Source organism: Gorilla gorilla, chromosome 7 (assembly GCF_029281585.2).
Source record: "Gorilla gorilla gorilla isolate KB3781 chromosome 7, NHGRI_mGorGor1-v2.1_pri, whole genome shotgun sequence".
Classification (NCBI taxonomy): Eukaryota; Metazoa; Chordata; class Mammalia; order Primates; family Hominidae; genus Gorilla; species Gorilla gorilla.
In genome coordinates, this window is record NC_073231.2 from 132,372,341 (window position 1) to 132,394,547 (window position 22,207).

The following is a 22,207-nucleotide window of genomic DNA, read 5'->3' on the forward strand; positions in this document are numbered from 1 at the left end:
CAACACAGATTCCCGGTGGGCTACTAAACAGACTGCCCAGTGTAGACTCCATAATGAGTGTGGTTTCCAGCAATTTTTGCATGGATTCTGAAAAATCACTATGTATTGAAAATTTATGTTCATAAGACATTTTTCATGAACACTGACAGTTCAGCAATAACTGATTTTCACAAAGTAGATGCAGGGTTTTCAGTCACTAAATGAATTCAACAAAATGTTTACTGTGCAATACAAAGGTGATGCACGCTAATATTCTCAGAGAAATTATAGGAAACTGAGTAGCTTGAATTTGGACCAAAAATGTCAGAAAAAAGGTATTCAAGTGGAAAAAAATCCAGTGAACTCTAATAGATGGTTTATTGGAAACCTTCATAGCATTTTTTGAAAAGAACTTGACAGGTTTTATTTTAATAAGACATAGTGAAGAGGAAATGGCTTAAAAGATATCATCAATCTTTTATTTAACTAAGCACTGCCCTTCATTTTGAAGGAAATGATACAATTTCAAATTGGAACTTCCTTCTCAAGAAGTGATATAAGAATGTAACATTGATTTAACATACAACCTTCAACAAAAATAAAGTTTATACAACTCACTGGGAAATAAAATGCATGTGGAATTTATCCTGTTTGTCAACATAATTCTTCATGAGTCACAAGTATTATAGCCAAGAACAAAACAAAAGCTGAATCAGTTTATAGTTACTCTGATTTAAAAAACATTTCACAAATAAGATGTAGCTTTCCAAACAAATCCATTTGATGACCATTATCACAACTATATTTTACTCTAATTTATAAAACAAAAAATGGTTAGACACAAGCACATGATATCAAGAGTCTTCAACACAGTGGATTCCATTTTATTAAGAAAAAAAATAGAAAACAAGTAGTCCTTAAATTTTCTTAGCTCTCCATAGCATACGTTATATAAAATTAAAGTTTTGCTTCCAAAAATATGTTTCCATGTGGTCGTGGTGTTGTCCAGTGCTATTAGGGCCAAAGCACCAAAGACATGAGAAGTTTAACTATCGACTTGTCATTTTTCATAAAAACTAAACATTTCCTTATAGGTCTGGAGTAAAATCTTCTAGGCATTTTAGTGCTAAAAGTCATTTTAAATTAAATGTGAAATAAAAGCTACAAAAAGTATGAGTTCTTTCAATACAAAAAGCTGTGTAGCTGAAGTTGTGGGCTCCTTTGACATACATAAGCAGTTTCAATAAAATATTTACTCAGGTAAGAAAATAGAAATTTGTCTGCTTTCATTTAGCATACGTTCCAGTCGATGTCCTGCTTATCCCTGCCAGAACTTCTGAAGAACATTAGAATCGATATTTCTTTCCTTCAAAGAGCATCCGTAATTCACAGTACAAAACACTTCTACAGTCTTATTCCTAAGGAGAAACAAAAATTATTAAATATGTTTATTTTTTCTAAAGTGTCAAATGTAGCCATTGCCAGGCCATTAAAAACTCACTTATCCACAACACTGCCGTCTTGAGGAAAGAACCAAGAGTTGATTCATTCCCCTTTCCTGGAGCTGTTACTAGTTGGTTGTTGCTTTAAGTGTAATAACCCTAAGAAAATTCCCAATAAAAATCACTGTTCTTAAGTGTCACATATTTCACACCTCTGGTACCCTGTAGAAACGCTTGTATTACATGGGAAAGCAGCATCTGAAAAGATCTATTTCCTATTCTAGTTCATTTCCAAGCCCTGTTATTGAAAACCTCTTCTCTAGAAGAGACAGTCACTGCTCTCTCTTAACACAGTCGCTGCTATACTTCAGCGTGACTGACCATACATCACTTTCCATTCTGGGACAGAGGAAGAAGACGGGTGGGGGAGTTGATCTGGCTAGCCCAGAGCTGGACAGTGCCATTCTATTCTTCCCTCCCACTTGTCTACACGGTGGTTATTACTACTTGCTCTGCTGCCCAGGCTGGAGTGCAGTGGTGCGATCTCGGCTCACTGCAACCTCTGCCTCCCAGCTTCAAGCAATTCTTCTGCCTCAGGCTCCCAAGTAGTAGGGATTACAGGCGCCTGCCACCACGCCCAGCTAATTTTCTGTATTTGTGGTAGAGACAGGGTTTCGCCATGTTGGCCAGGCTGGTCTCGAACTCCTAACTTCAGGTGACCTACCTGCCTCAGCCTCCCAAAGTGCTGGGATTACAGGCATGAACCACTGTGCCCGGCCTACCTTCTATTTTCACTACTGTGTTAAGCATGAAAGAAAATCCAACTGGGTTAGATATAGCAGGTTCTCCTAAATGTCTTAACCCAAGTTTATCTTGTTCTGCTATTCCATGAGCAAAGAGAATAAACACAAAGCTGTGAGAGTATTAAATATGGACACTAGATTTACATTTCCAACAAGAAATTCATCTCCCTCCAAAGTCCCAGACCAGGGCTAGAATGTGGTTCATTTTTAACAATCAAAGTGGCAAGATCTGTTTGGTGATCACTGTAAAAACAGGAAACATAGCTAATGCCCTTTCATGTTGAGGTGCTACAATGGTCCAAGCTTTTAAAGACTATGGCCTCAACGTCCATGTGTGAAACAAGTGTACTAGAAAATTCTTTAAGTCTTGTTGCCTTAACTTAGAGATCTCCAGGCAACAGGCCTGACGATAGCCATGGCTGTACCACTTAACTATGATTCTATTCCAACTGTTAAGAATCATATCACAAAATGACTTGTACACAGTAGTTTATAATGACTCCCAAGAGAGGAAAAAAAAAAGACGCCTCAAAATTCACTCAACTTTTGAGACAGCAATGGCAATAGGCAGCAGAGAAGCTATGCTGCAACTGAGGGCACATATCATTGAAGATGTCACAGGAGTTTAAGAGACAGGCTGGAAAAAATCTCATACTAAGCAAACAGTAGTATCTCATACCAAGCAAAACCAAGTAGTATCTGCTCAGCCTGCCGCTAACAGATCTCACAATCACCAACTGTGCTTTAGGACTGTCACCAAAGTCAGATTCGGTGCTAACCAGGTGGCATCTATGATCAACGTCGCCCCTCTTATTTAACAAAGGGCTCTGAAGGAGGTGTTCTCCAAGCAACAAGGGGACTGCTGCAGTACAAACTTTGCACCTTGAATTCAATTGCATCAAGTGTGGATAGCAAAATAAGTATCTTGCCATTGAAATATGTGTTCAGCCTAAGATTTTACCCACCAGCAGAACAAAAGTGAGGGTGAGAGGGATGGGCCGGTGAGGGGATGGGGGAGAAAAAAAAATCACAGGATTACCACCGAAGCCTTGTTTTAAAAGGGCTCCCTTCACTATTCAGGAAGGGAAGTGGAAGGAGAAATTAACCAATTCCTGCCAGAGCAGCCCTTTTTGGCTGCTTCCACAATAGATACTTTATGGAGTGGCACAGCCAACCCTATCTGTGACCTGCCCTGCGGATGAACACAGCCAAGCAGGTTTAATTAGATCAAAGACACAAAGGGCTATTCCCTCCTTTCATAACAACGCAGCTGTAAGTGCCTACAACAGCAGGGGAGAAACAAAGGCAGCAGAACAGAACCTTAATTGAAACCTTCCCCTGGCTGGCCCTTGACAATGATTTACTTGTAACCTAGGAAGGGGCGGGTGGAGCAGGAGGTAGCAGGAGCCTCAGCTAAGAGCCAGCTCCAGAAGGCTAATTACTTGGGGGTTGTGGAGGAGGGAGGTAGCAAAGTCTTTGTTTGTAGCCCGAGTTTGCTTAACTATTTGTTACACTTAATAGGAGGCTGCTGTGGTTTTGGTCTGCTGCTCCCGGACCTTGTCATGGATTCACCAGCCCTGCGCTCCAGGAATCCCATAAAATAAATCACCCCAGCCTCCTGGATCCCATACACGGCTCAGCTCCGCCAAAGCAGACAAGCAGCTTTCGTGCTGGTCCCGCAGTGGCGACTCCACAAACCCACTCTGGCCTTTGTACCAGGATTCTTCCAAGCCCAGGATAGGAAGCAACGGCAGTAATGGGTACTCCGAACTTTCCCCCAACCCCACGTGCTTAAGAATGGCCGATTATAAACCCAGATCTACCAAGGTTTAAGTGCCAGGCAAGTCCACAGTTTGCCCCACCGCGGAGAGGAAGACAGACAGGGGGCCAGAGGGGGGAGACGCCCCCTACCCCCAACTAAAGTGTTTCCTACCTGCTCCCTCTGTCCCCTTCCTCCTCCCCCGTCCACAGCCGGCTGCGCATTTCACCAACTCTTTTCCAAAGGGCCCAGGAATCCCAGATGGGGCCCAGACAGTGGCAAAAGAGGGAGGAAGAGAGGGAGAAAGGGAGCAGCGGCTGCTACTGCAAACAGTTCCCCTTCGCAGCTCTGCGCTCAGCTCGCCCATCAGTGTGCCACTGCCTCTCCGTCCTCCTCCTCGGAGCTGGGCGCAGGGGGGCGCCCGGGAGGCGGCGTAGTCCGCGCCACGTTGCTGTCGCCCTCCTCCGGCTCCGCCGGGTGCAGGTGCGTGGCCAGCTCCTGCAGCACGGCCGCGCGCCCGATCTGGTCGTTGCGTCGCTTCTCCATGATCAGGTCCTCTAGACTCTGGAACTCCAGCGTGTGGCTGCGCTGCGCCGACAGCTGAATCTGCAGCCGGTAGGGCTGCTTGCCGATGCGCAGCTCGCCGCCGATCTTGAACTCGCGCTTGCCGTAGCGGCACCAGGCGGCGAAACTCTCCGAGTTGCGCCAGCTCAGCTCGCGCTCTTTGGCACCCACGTGCGCCAGCGCGTTGCGCACCACGGCGCTGGGGCTTAGCGGCTTGTAGCGGTACAGATCGTTGACCACGCGGCCGCGACGGCCCTGGCTGGCGTCAGTAAGGAAGCTGTTAATTACCTCCAGCCGGTGCAGGTGCACCACCTGGAAGTTACCCACATATACGGCCCAGTGCGGGTACTGAGCCTGCGACACGAACTCCACCAGATCGCCCGGCTTGCACTTGTTGAGCAGGTTCTCGGGCGTGTAGGTACTCAGCGCCGCCGAGCCCGGCGCGAAGCTCTTCTGGTAGATGCATTCGTCCCGGTAGAACACGGAGCATTCCACCTCGTGCAGCCGCGGATCGTAGGGCTGCGGCTGGGGCGGCGGCGGCCCGTCCCCACCGTCGGGCAAGCCGCCGCCATCTGGCCCCTGAGGCGGCGGCTGCGGCTCCACGTCCTCATCGTCATTGGAGAAAATGTAGGAGACCCCAATGCGGGGCCCGTCGTCCCGGTCCACGCCAGTCGGGTCGGCCGTGGGAACTTCCTTGTAACTTAGGTGGGTCAATTTCTCCACCTGGTTGCCCATCACGCTGCGGACACACGTTCACACCGCCGCAAGGGGAGAAAGCGAAACCAACTCCAGGGTCATTTGCACAGGTCCCCGGACAGGGGCTGAGGCCACCTGTTGGGAGAGGAAGGCAAGAAAGCCATGTAGGAGCCCCTCAGTGAAAAGGGCGTTTTGTTCCGAAAAAGAATCGGTGGGGGCTCAGCACCTGGAGCCATTTTAGGGGGAAGTCTCGGGTGTAGCGAGCTTTCCCTTGTTTCTCCACCTGTAAGGTCACGGTCACAGGAGACTGGGCAACTCCAGTTCTCCCTGTCCCCAGCCCTTCGCCTGGCCCTGGCAAAAGCCCATTGCATCAACAGCTTCTACTGCTTCCGCCTGCGCCCTACCTGCCAAGCTTGGGCAGGAAGAGGGAAGGAAAGAGAAACTTTACGCCAATCCCCCCTCTTCTGCTAACTTCCCCTCCCACCCTCGGGCCCTAACTAGCCCCGGGGACGCCTCCTTCCCACCAACGCATCCATCCCCAGAGGAACAAGCGAGGATCTCAGAGCGCGACCTGGACAGGTGAGTCACCCTACCTGGCTCACCTGCAGCGCTACCTCCTCCCGGCTCGCCCGCCCTTCCCCCGCGCCCGCCCTCAGGCTCGGGTTACCTGCGCAAACTCACCCGCGGAGCGGTGAAGGCCGTGGAGCCTGGGGAAGGGCTCCCTGCCGCGCCCCGAGACTTCTAGGGCGAGTTTGAAGGTGTAGGCTCGGCAGTCCCTCCTCTCCCGGCGCGGGCGGCAGCGAGGCTGGGCAGAGGGCAGCGCAGCGGGCAGACTGGGGGCATGTCTTTCCCCCGCGGCTGCGTAGCGCCCCGATACTTGAAGGCGGGGGGCAATCTCTGTTCACACCACGCCTCCTCCTGCCAGCTGGGGCTGCTGCCCCTCCTCAGCCAGCTCTCGGGGGAGGTGGGGCGCGAGGAGGAGAAGACGGCAGCTTCGCAGCCTGGCGGCAACAGCTCCCGCTCGGGCCGGGCGAGCAACAAGCACCGGAGCTGGAGGGACGGGATTGTAGATCCGGCTCCGGGCTCCCGGGCGGGAGCGCAGCCCGTGGCATTTAAAGAGACAGGCGCTCACTCCCCGAGCTCGGGTCTTTTTCACATTGCGCCGAGCCGCCGGGATCCCCGCCCCCGCCCCGCCCACTCTGGCCTCGGGACTCCGCCCGGCCACGCCCCCGCGCCGGAGCGGGTTTAAATCCCCCTGTAAATAATCCACCCGCCGCCTGGGGCTGGCGCTGTGAGCTCTGCTTGCCTTTCGAGAGAAGTTAGAAGGCAAACACAACTTGCCAGTGTGGAAATGAGAAAGGGAAGGAGAGTTTGGTGTTTGCGCCTTTTCCCTTTCACTTGTTTTTCCCAGAGTACCTGGAGACGGAGGAACAGTCGTTTCTTTTCTTTCCTGGAACATATTTCTTGCCCTAAAGGTCACAAGAAAGGATTCTTCACCAGGACAGCTCGAAGTGTGCGTCATCCTAGAGGTGTTTTCAGAGTTAGTAGTGGGAAACTTTGGGGTAGAAAAGAAAATCGCAGAAAAGAAACAGTATAGAACAGAACGAAGACTTATTCACTGACTGGGTCCCAAGACCACCGCTCTGTTTATTAGATACCCCTGGAAGTTAGTACAAAGTTCATAACCTCCGTTATTTCCAGAGAGGTACCAGTTCGTTGGATAGTGAGAGAAGCGTGCAGCTCTGACTGCTTTTTTTGGAGGGGGGGTGGGGGGTTAGGGGATGTAGGAATTGCCTAATTCCTACATCCTAATTCTAATAGTCCTTAAATTAGAAACAAATTAGCAGAGGCCCCAGTGGATATATTTCCTTCCTGTTGACTTAGGGAAGTGACAGGAGACCAGCAATGCCTACTAACCTCCACCACAAAAGGACACTTCCACCTCTCCACTGGTTTCGTTTCTTTTACCTAAATGTAGGCTACCAAAGTGTTTTTTTTTTTGTTGTTGTTGTTTATTTTTTTAAAATAATGGGTCCGGTGAGGGTGGAGGATTAACAGCTCTGTTTACAATAAACAAGTTTAGGCACTACTGCAAGCACCCAGACTTATTCGTGGGGGACTTAAGAATGCGATTCAAGACCTGTATTCTGTCTTCAGTTGCTTTCTTTTGACTAATTTTTTCCAGCGTGTATAACCAGCCAGTGGAAACAGGAATATACTAGCACTACTGTGATCCTTTCTAGTTTAGGAGAAAAAAATAAAAATCATTCTACTTATGTAATTTTGAGTCCAAACAATCAATATTGGCAGGGCTGTGATAGAAATTAGTCCTTCAGCAAGTCCGAAGTATAAGTTAGAGCAACATGAGACTACTGTGTGCTGTGCGATTCTATTTCAATAATTTCAGACTGGCTGGCCTCAGGCACATATGACTGAATGAATCCACCACACCCCAGTCCTTTTGATAGCAAATGATGTGGGGGGCTGCTGTTACCTGAGTGATATTTGTTGCCATCATATGATCACCATATTATAGACAAGAGTTAGGCTCATAGGGATTATGGCTGGTCATCCTATGTTCATCAGATTGGGAGACCTCTGCTACTGTCTGATTTGGGAGGCCACTTTGCTCCTAGGTGCTACTGGGATGGCTGGGAATGGGAGAATTGAACTGAGAGGACACAGTTGTAGGACAATTTGCTACCAGCACTATAGGTCAGAGATCTGGTGGGTGAGGAAGCAATGCCTAGCTGACTAGGTGTGTCTCCTTTTGTCTTGATGAGCTGTTCTCAGGTGCACAATAGTGGCTCAACAACATATCTTGAACTGACCAACTATAAAGCCTCAGAGGGAACAAGCCCTGATCCATTTTATATCTGAAAGCCTGGCACTGAGTGGGTACTCAATAAATGCTTGATGGATGCCTTAGGGGAAAATTTGGCCACAGGTCAAGAATTGCTTCCTGGTTTTATAGGGCTGTAAGTGAGTGAGTGAGTGAAGAAATGTTGCCTTCTGATAGCTGGCCTCTAGTGTAGATTCTTCCATGAATGCCTGTTGAGGGTTCAACATCCGTCTTGTCACCTAGCACACTTGGTCAGAGATTACAACATGGCTCTCAGACATGCTTTGCTCATTTCAAAAGTTGTTTAATAAATTTAAGCTTGTTGTCAACAATTTGAAAACTTGGGAGATATTAAAAAATTCATATTCCCAGTTTCATTTGAAAAATCTAAAGATATGAGACTTGGCTGGGCGTGGTGGCTCATGCCTGTAATTTTAGCACTTTGGGAGACCAAGGCAGGATCACTTGAGGTCAGGAGTTCGAGACCAGCCTGGCCAACGTGGTGAAACCCCATCTCTATTAAAAATACAAAATTAGTAGCCGGGAGTGGTGGGGTGCGCCTGTAATTCCAGCTATTCAGGAGGCTGAAGCAGGAGAATTGCTTGAACCCGGGAGGCAGAGGTTGCAGTGAGCCGAGATCACGCCATTGCACTCCAGTCTGGGTGACAGAGTGAGACTCTGTCTGTAAATAAAATAAAGATATGAGACAATCAGACCCATATTCCAGGATGGCAACAAATTGCTGGAGAGAAGTGGTAGTTGCCTTGCGGGTGAACTATATTCTCCAGTTGGATCCAGTCCCTGTCCCCCACACCTCACGTACCTAGGTCCCTTGCCTGGTCCAGGAAGCTCTCTGTTGGCCACCTTTGCCATCCAATACCTGTACTACACATTTTATTACCTGAATATGTGTAACTCAGCACTTGATCATATACTATCTGGTATTATTCTCTAATTCATGTATTAAAGTTCATATTCTAATTAATATATTCATGTCTTTTCTAAAGAGGACTTGGTTCAAAATACATTTCATGAAGACATACTGGGTGCCTGCTAGTCTTAATCACTGTGCATCCAATTCTACAATGGGCACTGTGCTAGGTTTCTTAGATGTTCGTGTCCCCAGGTAGTCACCATATTGGAGGAGACAGAGAAATAAATAGACTCTTTGGGACACTGTGACACGTCCTGTAACAAGACATAGAGGATGCTGGGGCAGTAAGGTGATGTTTCAAGGCATGGTGGATACAGAGATTAATGACCAAGTGCCTGCCAACAGGGTCTTGGGCTCATGGGGGAAACACAACTCTAAAATTAATAATAACTCCCATGGAGTGAGCTCTTGATTCTTTTATAAAGAAGAAAGGTTAGAGAGGCCATGGCTTCTCCCAGCAGGTACGTGGAAAGATCACACAAGCCCACTTTACTTCCAGGCCCATGCTTTTTGTTTTGTTTGTTTGTCTGTTTGTTTGAGATGGAGTCTCACTCTGTTGCCCAGGCTGGAGTGCAACGGCATGATCTTGGCTCACTGCGACCTCCGCCTCCCGAGTTCAAGCGATTCTCGTGCCTCAGCCTCCCGAGTAGCTGGGACTACAGGTGCCTGCCACCACACTGGGCTAATTTTTTTATAAGTTTAGTAGAGATGGGGTTTTGCCATGTTGGCCAGGATGGTTTTGAACTCCTGACCTCAGGTGATCTGCCCACTTCAGCTTCCCAAAGTGCTGGGATTAGAGGCATGAGCCACTGTGCCCGGCCAGGCCCATGCTTTTAACTTCTTTGTTTTAAATAGAGTCCAACGGATTCTACAATATTTAACAAATATTTGAGTGTCTGGGTTTACCAGACTCCAAGGATACAGTTGTGGATGTAGCAAGCAACATCCCTGCTCTTATGGCTTTTACATGTTGATGGGAGGAGGCAAATAATAAATAAGTAAATGAATCAATGGAAATATCTGACAGAGAGAGAGCAGGGCTATGAAGAAGGTAAAATAGGGAAATGGGATTGAATAGCTGTCAGTAAGGAGAGGGTAATGGGGGTGGCCTACTTGGGTTAAGATGGTCAGGGAAGGGCTCCTGAGGAAATAGAAATGAGCAGAGACTTGAAGGATGAGGAGCCAGCCTTGATATTACCTCCAGAGGGAAGACAAAGAGCAAAGGTTAGAGGGGGAAAAGACTGGAAGTGTTTAGGAAAAAGGAAAGACTACAGTTGTGACCAGAGTACAGTGAGTGAGTGTAGCTATGACAGGAGGTGCAGGTAGAGAGGTGGGCGAGCCTTTGGGTTTAAGGGCATCCAGGCAGCTGCCCCACAGGAAATGGACTGCAGGAGCAAGAAAGGAAGCAGGTCCCACAGAGGCCTGGGCTGTGGGAGGAAAGGCATCCCAGGCAGACGGAGGCTGGAGGAAAGCAAAGGGCAGGCTGGGAAAATGCCTTCCCCAAGAGCAGCAGTTCGATAAAGAAATATTAGTTGGATTTGAATTCTCAGCCATACGGCAGCTTCATCCCCCCAACAGTGACCCGAGTGTCACATCCCACACACCTCTTTGGAGGAGGCACTCAATAAAAACAAGTTGCATTGAATGCCAGTTAGTCACTCTCACAGTACTCCTGTCTAGACCAGTGGGGAATAATTGAGAATTGACGTTTCTACCTGACAAGGCGTCGGCCCTGACTCTGCAGGTGTGGTAGAGATCTCAGTTTAAATGGCTTGCTCCAAGAAATACAAAACAGGAGCACAAGGGCAGAATTATCTGATTAGGCAATCTGGAACTCTGCCTGTTCCCTAGGCTGGGCCCCAAGCTCATGGCAGCAGCAAAGAGCTGAGCGAGTTTGCTGGGAAACAGCTCCCTCCACACCTTCCTTACAGTGGGAAATCCTTAGACTTACCTGCACCTCTTATTCACTGCTGGGGTTTTGTTGTGACTTTTGGAGGTAAGCAATAGCAAATGGAGCCAGATGGCCTGGGCTAATCCTGTTTGCCAACTGCATAATCTCCGGGATGTCTCTTCTCCACTCCGGGCTTCTTTTTCCAAACTCTAAAGGGAGGCTGATGATACTGTTTGCCTCACTTGTGACTCCTCAGATGAAACCCTCTATATGGAAGCACCTTGTAAATCCTAAAGGCTATGTAGATGCCAGGCATTATTGACACTCCATGATAATGATTTTAAAATGAAGACAATGATTTTTTTTTTTTTTTTTTTTGCGACAGAGTCTCATGTTGTCATCCAGGCTGGAGTGCAGTGGCGCGATCTCAGTTCACTGCAACCTCCACCTCCCGAGTCAAGTGATTCTCCTGCCTCAGCCTCCTGAGTAGCTGTGACTACAGGCGTGCGCCACCACACCTGGCTAATTTTTGTATTTTTAGTAGAGATGGGGTTTCACCATGTTGGCCAGGCTGGTCTCAAACTCTTGACCTCATGATCTGCCTGCCGGGGCCTCCCAAAGTGCTGGGATTACAGGCCTGAGCCACCATACCCGGCCTAGATAAGATTTTGTAATGGGGAATAAAAAGGTAACCATTTATTGTGGGCATCCTCTTACAAAATCTCCCTATCAGTCCTATGGTTGACATTTCCCAAATAAGAATACAAAGGCCCAGGGAAGTCAATATGAATCTTGCCCACTGCAAGGGGAGAGGCTGGATTCGAATCCAAACCTGGCTGCTTCCAAGTCTGTTTTTCACACTGTCCAGCAGCCTCAGGGAACACCAGCATATATGTTTGTTTGCTCAGCCAGAAACTGACAGGTCTGAGTGACCAACATACTTAGTTGGCCGAAGACTTTCCTGGTTTGAGCACTGAAAGGCCCACCACATTCTAGGCAAACTAGGACAGCTGGCCACTCTGCTCGGGTGCCTCCCTGTCTTGGTCATTGCCCTCCCTAAGCCAAGGGCCGTCATGAGGGTGAAGCTGGGGATATTGCTAGGATAGAGCAGGGAAGGGGGAGAAGAGCAAAGAGAAATTGATGTTTTAGTCCAGTCCCCACTCTTAAAACGAGCCCCCATTGCCAGGCGAGGTTATACATACAGCAGCAGCTGCATAGACAGGGCCATCCAATAAAAGGGACAATACATATTATAGCCTGATTTTGGCATTCATTTTTATTTTAAAATCAGACTCTTCACAATAGGTGAGGCCTGGGCCTGTCTCACCTTTGAGAGCTGCTGGCCTGTAACTGCTTTCCTTAGCCCTCCCAGCCTGCCTGCCTTTGACTTTAAGTCCTGCATAAAGAGTTTCACATTTTGGCTGAATTATTACTTGACCTTCAGATGAAGGAAGGAAGCCCGGAGGCTGTGGAATGACATCCTTTTCCTTGGCTTCTGCATTTTATTTGCTTAGATCAACAGAGCAGATTCTGAAGCTGACTGGGCAAGAGCTAGTTTACCCTGTGGGTAGGGGTGAAAAGCAGGTACCCTGAGAAGGGGTCTGAGGCTGCAGCCCACCCCAAACCAGCTCTCCATGCATTAATCCTGCAGCTAAATTGTCTGTGAGGAAGCTTTTAATCTTTTCCTGGAAGAGGGTACATGGGTGGGGAGACATCGAAGCCAGTCCCTGCTGGAGGCCTGCTGTTTTAGGAGGCCCTGACATCACATTGTTTATGTTGAACCAGAGTTTGATTTGTGCTTGGGAGTCTGAGCTTGTAGCTGGGCTCCTGCAGAAACCTCATGAAAGATGCATTTCCAGGCAGTTCCAGGGGAGAGACCAGCTTAAATTACAGCTCGACAAATCCAAATATTGGCATATCTGCAAATCCAAATGTGGGGATTTCAAAATATAATCTAAATTCTAAGAGTCTTATTTTGCACTTCTTCTGCAAGAAGAAGGGGATGAGATATTCGGAGAGGAGACAAGGCTGTCAATAGTGAGAGCGGCTTCGGCAGAGCAAACCTGACCTCCTTTTCTTTCCTTGGGCATTCTTCATGCTTCCAGGGAAGAAACCTTCAGACATGAGAGAGGAAGACAGCATTTCTTCAGCGTGGCTTTCTGCAGGACAAATGGGTGGGGGGGACCACCCACCCAGCATTTAGGACACAGAGCTCAACAAATCCAGTTGGTCAATTCCTATCTGGCCTGGGGCGAAGGGATCTCCGTGGATTACTCACTCCACTAAAGTCTATTCACAACACAGTAGCCCCAGGGATCCTGACAGACTGACAGCCAAGCTAGGTTACTCTGCTCAAAACCCTACCATGGCTCCCCATCTTCCTTGCAGAAGGGCCAACTTCCTACAATAGCTCCTAAGACCCCACTCCCCCATAACCTCGCTGACACCTCATCATTTACACCTCCAGACATACTAGCCCCTTATTGTTTCTCCCCCATGGCTGTTCCTTCTTTCCTTCTGCTTGGAGTACTTCCCCTCCTCACCAAGTTCCTCCCCAATATCTTCACAGAGTGCTCCTTTAAGTCTTTTTTTTTTTTTTTTTTTTTTTTTTTTGAGACAGGGTCTTGCTCTGTCACCCAGGCTGGAGTGCAGTGGCACAATCTCAGCTCACTGCAACCTCCACCTCCCGGGTTCAAGTGATTCTCCTGCCTCAGCCTCCTGAGTAGCTAGGATTATAGGTGCCCACCTCGCTAATTGTGTATTTTTAGTAGAGACAGGGTTTCGCCACATTGGCCAGCTGGTCTCAAACTCCTGATCTCAAGTGATCCACCCACCTCGGCCTCCCACAGTTCTGGGATTACAGGTGTGAGCCACCGCACCCAGCCATTCCTTTAAGCCTTGACTCAGATATTAGCACCTTGGTGAGTCTTCCCTGAAACCCCTATTTAAAATTCTAAGTGTTCTCACATATATGCTCCTTATCCCCTTTCCTGCTCTGTTATCTATCACTTATTCTACTCCCTTATCACCTTTTAGTATTATGTATAATTTGCTAAATTATTTTTGTTTATTGTCTCTCCTAGTTAGACTATAAGCTCTATGAAGTCAGAGATTTTGTTCGTTCACTGGAGGCATCCTTAGCTCCTAGCACAGTGGTTGACACGTGCTAGGCTCAATAAGCTATGGTTAAATGAATAAATAAAAGGGCTTTTTATGAGCCACCTCTATTTCTGCTCACAACAGTCTTAATGGTATAGAATTATTCTTAATTTACAGATGAGAAAATTAATTCTAAATTACTAAATGCCTATGATGTGCCAGGCACTGTAGACTAGGCAGTTGAATTTCAGAGAGGTTAAGAAATTGGGCCCAGGAAACACAGCCAAGTTCACCAAGAAATAACAGCTCTGTAGCTCAACATGGCAGCCGCTGGTCACATGTGGCTATTGAGCATCTGCAATGTAACTAGTCTGAACTGAATTATGTCATAAATGCAAAATGTATACCAACTTCCAAGACAATACAAAAAAGTAAAATACCTTACTAATTTTAAAATATTGATTACATGTTGAAATGACAAAATTTTGAATTTATTTGGTTAAGTGGAATATGTTATTAAAATTAAATCACTTGGGTTTTTTTTTTTCCCACTTTTTAAAAATGTGGCCACTATAAAAATTTAGATTATGTATGTGGTTTGCATTTGGGCTTGCATTATATTTTTAATGGGCAGCCCACTTCTAGCAATTTCCATTCCACCATGCATACCTATCTTCAAAAATATTACCTGTTTGGCTCTTGAGGGCAAGGATGCCGTGACCTTGTCTTTTCTGTAAGAATAAGATCAAAGATACATAGAATACATCAATAACTCTCAAAGGCATTAACATGCCTATCTCAGTTTGTGCTGTGATAACATAGTGCAATAGACTGGGTGGCTTATAAATAAGAGAAATTTAGTTCTCACAATTCTGGAAACTGCAAATCTGAGATCAAGGTGCCAGCATGGTTAGATTCTAATGAGTTGCAGACTGCCATCTTCTGGTTGCATCCTGTCATGGCAGAGAGAGGGCAAGAGAGCTCTCTGGGGTCCCTTTCATAAAGGCACTTATCCCACTCCTGGGAGCTCCACCCTCATGACCTACTAACCTCCCAGAGGCCTCACCTCCTAATACCAATGAGGCAGGATAGGTAGTCAATGTTCTTCAGACGCAGCAACTGTGGTGACCCTACAGTCAACACAATAAGCCTCAGCATTCACATTGTAATTGGGCACATTCTAGCAATGCTATCTTCCCGTAGGAACTTTCCCGTCTAGATAGCCTGTGCATTTTGATTTTACCTGTCCTCAAACTGACCCTTTGCTCATTATAATAGTAAAAACACCCCCTTGGGTGGAGATTTAAGATGTTAACGAGACATGCGGTATAGAAGCAAGCATGAACAACTATTGCACATGAGCACCCAGAAGACCATCCACAACATGCTTACTAGTAACACCTCTTTCCATCTCTTTATAATTGTGTAAGACTCCCATAAAGGGAGACTCCCTAGTGCCAGTCTTTGCTGTCTCATACTTACAATCAGCCCACTCTGAATCCTCTATCTTTCAGGGTGCACTATCTATTCTGCACTTAACTTCCTTCCTTCCTTCCTTCCTTCCTTCCTTCCTTCCTTCCTTCCTTCCTTCCTTCCCTCCCTCCCTCCTTCCTTCCTTCCCTCCCTCCCTCCCTCTCTCTCTTTCTTGTTCCCTTTCTTTCTTTCTCTTTCTCTCTTTCTTTCTTTCTCTCTCTCTCTTTCCTTCCTTCCTTCCTTCCTTCCTTCCTTCCTTCCTTCCTTCCTTCCTTCTTTCCTTTCTTTTTTTTTTGAGACAGAGTTTCCCTCTCATTGCCCAGGCTGAAGTGCAGTGGTGCAACGGCATGGTCTCGGCTCACTGCAACCTCCGCTTCCCAGGTTCAAGCAATTTTCCTGCCTCAGACTCCCAAGTAGCTGGGATTACAGGTGCCCGCCCCCATGCCCAGCTAATTTTTGTATTTTCAGTAGAGCCAGGGTTTCACCATGTTGGCCAGGCTGGTCATGAACTCCTGACCTCAGGTGATCTGCCCTCCTCGGCCTCCCAAAGTACTGGGATTGCAGGCATGAGCCACCGTGCCCGACCTCTGCACTTAACTTTCAAAATATTCTTTTGCAATACATTACTCTGTGCTGCACCTCCTTTGCTGTGTGTCTCTTATTTAAATTATTTTACACTAAGAAGAAAAGAACCAGCCAGGTACAGTGGCTCAGGCCTGTAATCCCAGCACTTTGGGAGGCTGGCCGGGGGAGTGGATCACCTGAGGTCTGCGACCAGCCTAGCCAACATGGTGAAACCCCGTTTCTACTAAAGATACAAAAATTAGCCAGCCGTGGTGGCATGCGCCTGTAATCCCAGATACTCAGGAGGCTGAGGCAGGAGAATTGTTTGAACCCTGGTGGCAGGGTGGGGCGGGTGTGGGACAGCTGTGGAGATTTCAGTGAGCTCAGCCAAGATCGCGCCCCTTCACTCTAACCTGGGCAAAAGAGCAAAACTCCATCTCAAAAAAAAAAAAAAAAAAAAAAAAAAAAAAAAAAAAAAGAAAAGAAAGAAAAAAGAAGAAGAAGAAGAAGACAAGAACTGAGGTATCAGATCAGCTGTCCACAGCAACACATTGGAGGTTAGAATTTCAACATGTGAATTTCAAGGGGACACAAACGTTCTGTCCATAACGATATCTAAAGAATGAATGTCTCTTTCCAAAAAACAGTCTCCAAGAGAAGCAAAAAGAGGGTGGAAGTGGCCTCCAGGGGTAATGTGTCTTCCGTGCTTTCCTTTTTCTTTTTTTTTTTGAGATGGAGTCTCACTCTGTGGCCCAAGCTAGGGTGCAGTGGCGCTATCTTGGCTCACTGCAACCTCTGCCTCTGGGACTCAAGAGATTCTTGTGCCTCAGCCTCCTGAGTAGCTGGGACTACAGGCACACGCCACCATGCCCAGCTAATTTTTTGTATTTTAGTAGAGACAGGGTTTCACCATGTTGCCCAGGGTGGTCTGAGCTCAGGCGATGCACCCGCCTCGGCCTCCCAAAGTGCTAGTAATCAGTAGCACTTTACTTGTGTTAATCAGTAAACTGGCAGTCTGGTTTTATGTATCTGACTCTGTGGGCTGGGTACATGTGACTCTCTACTTTCCATGAGTTGACAGCTGGGTTTTTGAGCCTGGGAGCTTGAGGATTACACCTCAGATGATAGAGAATTCACAAATTCTAATAAATAGAAGCAGCTAACATTTGTTGAATGCTTAGTGTATCCAGTACCTTTCTAAGAGCTTTATATGCATTCATTCATGTAACCCTCACCTGTGAGGTAGGCATTATGATCATTATCCTCATTTCACAGATGAGAAAACAGAGGCATAAGAAGCTTAAGCATCTTGCCCATGGCCACGCAGCTAGTGATTTGCAGAGCCAAGAGTTAGACTCAGGCAGTGCCATGGAGTGGGCGTAACCCCGGCCACCTATCTGGCCTAGACATTGACCACGATGGCTGAGTTTCTTTGTCTTCATATTCCACATGCCTCTTTGACCCATCAGTGGATGATGAAGCCGTCACCTTGCAGCTCCACATCCATTCATGAGCCTGACTCTTCACCATCCTTCCAGCCTCATCCCTTGCCAGCCTCCCAGTTGCCCACTGAGCCACACCAGTCCTTGGCTTCCTGCCTATACCAAGCTCATGATAACCTCAGCCTGTGACATGACCATCCCCTGGACCTGGCATGCTCTTCATCTCTCTCTTCTCAAAGCTAAATATTTTGTGTTCTTTATGCTTCAAATTAAGTTCATGAAGGGGCCTTTGCTAACTAGCTGGTTGCCCCACTCACTGATTCTCAGCCATTTTTGTCTGCTGCATAACACTGATCACAAGAGTGATTTCGTTTGCTCATTTGGTCGTCATTGCCTGTCTCGCTACGAGCCTAGGCTTTATTGTGCCAATATAACTCCCCCGTTCTCCAGTGCAGTGGCCTCCTTATGGTACATGCCTAACAATTACCTCTGGAGTAACTGGATCTCTCTTTGGAGGAGTCTGAAATTCATATTCTGGAGGAGGGGAGTTAAGAGCACCACTCCTTCAAAGAGTGATTTTTTTTTTTTTTTTTTTTGAGACAAGTTCTCACTCCGTCACCCAGGCTGGAGTGCAGTGGCGTGATCTGGGCTCACTGCAACCTCCACCTCCCAGGCTCAAGTGATTCTCCCACCTCAGCCTCCCAAGTAGCTGGGATTACAGGTGCCCACCATCATGCCCGGCTAATTTTTGTATTGTTTGGTAGAGATGGGGTTTCACCATGTTGGCCAGGCTGGTCTCGAACTCCTGACCTCAAGTGATCCGCCTGCCTCGGGCTCTCAAAGTGCTGGGATTACAGGCGCCTGGCCAAGAAGTGATTTTGAATTTCAAGTATGTGCTCAGATTTGCAAAGCGAATGAGTTAACCGGAGCCAGGAGGACGCTGACAGGGTAAAGTGTGGGTTAAGGAGGAGAAACACACACACATAAAACAAACAAAAAACTTTATAAAGTTAAACATTTGTAAGGGCCTGTTAAAAAGAGCAAACTTCAAGAAAGGATGTTACTAAGGCTGGTTGCACAGGGCATTAACTGCCTGTTTGCTGAATGAAAGATCTGGCTGGATTGTATGAGTGAAAGGGGAAGTTCTTGCTTCATATGGCGAGGACTTACCTTTGCTCTAAGGTGAGAGCCCTGCCCTAGGCTGTGTGGTTGCAGCCCTGTGTGTTTCACTGTACACTGCTGCTCAGCTGACCCTGGCAACCCAGCTCTAGGAATCCTTAGTGAACACCTGCCCTGAGTACCTCTGCTCAGTTGCTCCCCTGTAGAGACTCACAGCCTGTCACTCTGACTAGAACTTAATAGGTGTTCAGGAAGCATTTTTGAAGTAATGGATTAATGAGGGCATAGAATGAGGCTTCTGTCTTAAGGGCACAAAAAGTAGTTGGAAATGCCAGACAAGGGATATTTAGGGCCTGAGCCAAAAGTGTAAGTATAAAAGCTATATTTACTCAGCTTTTGCAAATCAGAGTAGCTGTCACCACTCTGCATAGCCATAAGCCAGCAAAAAGATGAAGCCTTGTTTCTGAGACAGTAGTAAGATTCATTCTGGGGCACATACTGTGTTACCTGGTTCATCCTCCATAAACCTCACAGGGCAGGTTTTGTTATTCTGCTCGTACCCATTTTATAGCTGGGGAAAGTGAAACACCAGGAGGGACTTGTCCCCATCCAGAGCCCACATATCAGCCAACCAACAGGGCATGGACCCAGGCAGGTCTGACCTCAAGCCCACTGCATATGGCACCTTCACTATCTGGCCACGGTTGTCCCAGGGATATCACAAACCACAACAGGAAGGAGCTTCTTGGTGAGGCAAATGCACCCACTGATCAAGTGTTTATTTTTCCTCTTCCTCCTCATCTCACTGGAGTATGCTTCACCCAGAGCAGCTAGCCCCAGGGTTTCAGATGGGTTGTTTAGATTTCAGCATATCCAGACAGATTTCAGGAACAGATTGATAGAAGATGGCTCCACTGGGGAAAGGAACTAGAATTTTCTTTATAGGGATAGTCCAGTGCGAGGGTGGAGAGAGAATAATCTGGGAACCCTGACTAATTTGACAAATGGATTTATTTCCGTGGGAGGGTCTGAGCCATTAAAGCATTGGGGGCATACCAACAAAGATAAATAAATCAAATTTCAGTGTTCTCTTCCGTATCCCTACACTCCTGCAGGCACGTAAACACAACGCCAACCTGGGCGTGAAGAGGTCTGTGAGTTTGGCAAGGTAAAAAATATTCCCATTCCTACCAGGCAAATTTCTCTCCCCTAGTGATTAAGAAATTTCTGCCCAAATCCTCAGGGACTAAATCAACATTTCCCAAAGCCATCCTCTGCCCTTTTCCTCCCATTATCCCCAAGCCCCAGGGCTGCCAGCCCCCTGAGTCGTTATGTAAATGACTCACCAGCAAACCCTAACAGCCATTCACTAGGAATACTCCACCTGTAAGGTCTCTAGTTAACTGAATTTCTGTTTAACCGAAGGTTAAATAAAACCTGCCCTTTTGTATCCCTGGATATTGAAAATCTTTCTAAACTGTGTTAGTTCAGCCACCTTTCTAAGTTTCTGGAGCAGAATGAAAATAATTACATTTTTGCTTCGTGATCGGGCATCTTGCATTGCCATGGGGCATTGCTCTGCCTATCAGGATTAAAATTTAACTCGAGTTTTAGACTTTGGTGAGAAGTTAGGCTGTAACCATTCTGAGTTGAAGAGGAAATTTGTCTAATTTTGTTGAGAGAAACACAACCCTTTGCCTTCCTAGTGCCTAGCAGAGAGTCGGGAGCTCCTTTTCGAAAATGCTGATGGAGTTGATGAATGACTAATATGATATTTTTCTTTTGAGACAGAGTCTCACTCTGTCACCCAGGCTGGAATGCAGTGGCACGATCTTGGCTCACTGCAACCTCCGCCCCCTGGGTTCAAGAGATTCTCTTGCCTCAGCCTCCTGAGTAGCTGGGGTTACAGGCATGCGCCACTATGCCTGGCTAATTCTTGTATTTTTGGTAGAGACGGAGTTTCACCGTGTTGGGCAGGCTGGTCTTGAACTCCTGACTTCAGGTGATCCACCCACCTCAGCCTCCCAAAGTGCTGGGATTACAGGCATGAGCCACCGTGCCTGGCCTGAATTTCTTTATTGCAGTGTTTCTTCCTCATGATAATTGTGTCTGCCCTTTATTGATTGCTAGTGCTTGTTCCCGGTGTTGTGCTAAGTGCTTTGCAGGCTTAAGTCATTACATTTGAGTTGCCACACAGTGAGTGGCACGGGGTCGGTGGGCTTTACCTTCATTCTGCAGAGGAGAAAATGGAACCTGCAAAAGGCTGAATGACTTGGCCAAGAGATTCTGAAGCTAGAAAGTGACAAATCAAAACTCACATAGCTTGAGGGGTTTGGGCAATGGCAGTCTTCATCCGATGGGGCTGGATATACAGGGGCACTGCTAAAATCATGAGGAAATGCAACCTGTAGGAAATGGGAATTGAGTGGGACACACACATGCATGTGTGTGTGTGCATCTTGATAGCCCTAGACTTCCCTTCAGTTAGGGAGCAAGTATGGTGTAGTGGTTTTAGAGAAGTGATTTCCAAATTATCTGTGGGAAAGAGTAGGGGCTGTTCATTTTATTTGTTTGATTTATTAATAATGTCCAATATTTTGTAAACCGATATATTTGTGAAATACCATAGACATAAATTACTAAAGGAATGAAGTAAAAAATAATAATAAAATGACATTCACGCTTGCTATGAGCTGACTGTGATCTGCCCACCTCAGCTTCCCAAAGTACTGGGATTACAGGCATGAGCCACCAAATTTTGTATGTTGCACCAAAATTTGTATGTTGAAACCTGATCTCCAATGTGACAGTGTTAGGAAGCAGGGCCTAGGGTGAGTGGGGTAGTCAGATCATAAGGGTGGAGTCTTTATGAGGGGGATTAGTGCCCTTACAAAAGAGACTTCAGCGAGATTGCTCCCTTGCACCATCCACCATATAAAGACAGGGTGAGAGGCCACCATCTGTGAATCAGGAAGTGGGTCCTCACCAGACAGTGAATCTGCTGGCATCTTGATCTTGGACTTCTCAGCCCCTAGAACTGTAAGAAATAAATTTCCGGGTTTTAATTTTTTTATTTTTTTGAGAGGAAGTCTTGTACCCAGGCTACAGTGCAGTGGCGGGATTTCAGCTTGCTGCAACTTGGCCTCCCAGGTTGAAGCAATTCTCGTGCCTCTTAACCTCGAGTGATCTGCCCACCTCAGCCTCCCAAAGTGCTGGGATTACAGGCATGAGCCACCAAATTTTTGTTTTTTATGAGCCATCCAGTTTATGTTTTGTTAGAGCAACTGGAATGGACTAAGACAAAGCCTCAGTTGTTTGTTGTAACTGTTTTCTAGATTTAACAGGCACAAAATAATTGCCACATTGTTACAAGATTTCTAGAGGCTCACTCCCAATTTCTTTTCTTCTTTCAATGTAGACAGGTAGACAGGTAACAAACAGTTGGTGGATTGATAGAGGTGCTCCTATTCCATTTTCTTTTTTTTTTTTGTGAGATGGAGTCTTGCTTTGATGCCCAGGCTGGAGTTCAGTGGTACGATCTCAGCTCACTGCAACCTTCACCTCCCGTGTTCAAGCAATTCTCCTGCCTCAGTCTCCCAT

At 46.9% G+C, this 22,207-nt stretch overlaps 1 protein-coding gene across 2 annotated transcripts; it reads right to left on the reverse strand.

The window, feature by feature from the left end:
* Positions 1-444: 444 nt before the first annotated feature.
* On the reverse strand, positions 445-6,329 carry LRATD2 (LRAT domain containing 2). Of its 2 annotated transcripts, XR_002007182.4 has the most exons (3): positions 5,925-6,329; positions 4,158-5,378; positions 445-1,397 (listed from the first exon to the last, which is right to left on the reverse strand). XR_002007182.4 is itself a non-coding variant. In XM_004047523.5 (1 exon), exon 1 carries the CDS (start codon positions 5,280-5,282, stop codon positions 4,350-4,352), a length of 933 nt encoding a protein of 310 aa, XP_004047571.1. In that variant the 3' UTR covers positions 445-4,349. The 2 variants fall into 2 exon arrangements, 1 of the variants encoding a protein (XP_004047571.1); XM_004047523.5 differs by lacking the exon at positions 5,925-6,329 and having other exon boundaries at positions 445-5,282.
* Positions 6,330-22,207: the final 15,878 nt, after the last annotated feature.

Excerpts from the sequence above, each read along its gene's own strand:
- LRATD2 (XM_004047523.5), bottom strand. The coding sequence starts at position 5,282 with ATGGGCAACCAGGTGGAGAAATTGACCCACCTAAGTTACAAGGAAGTT.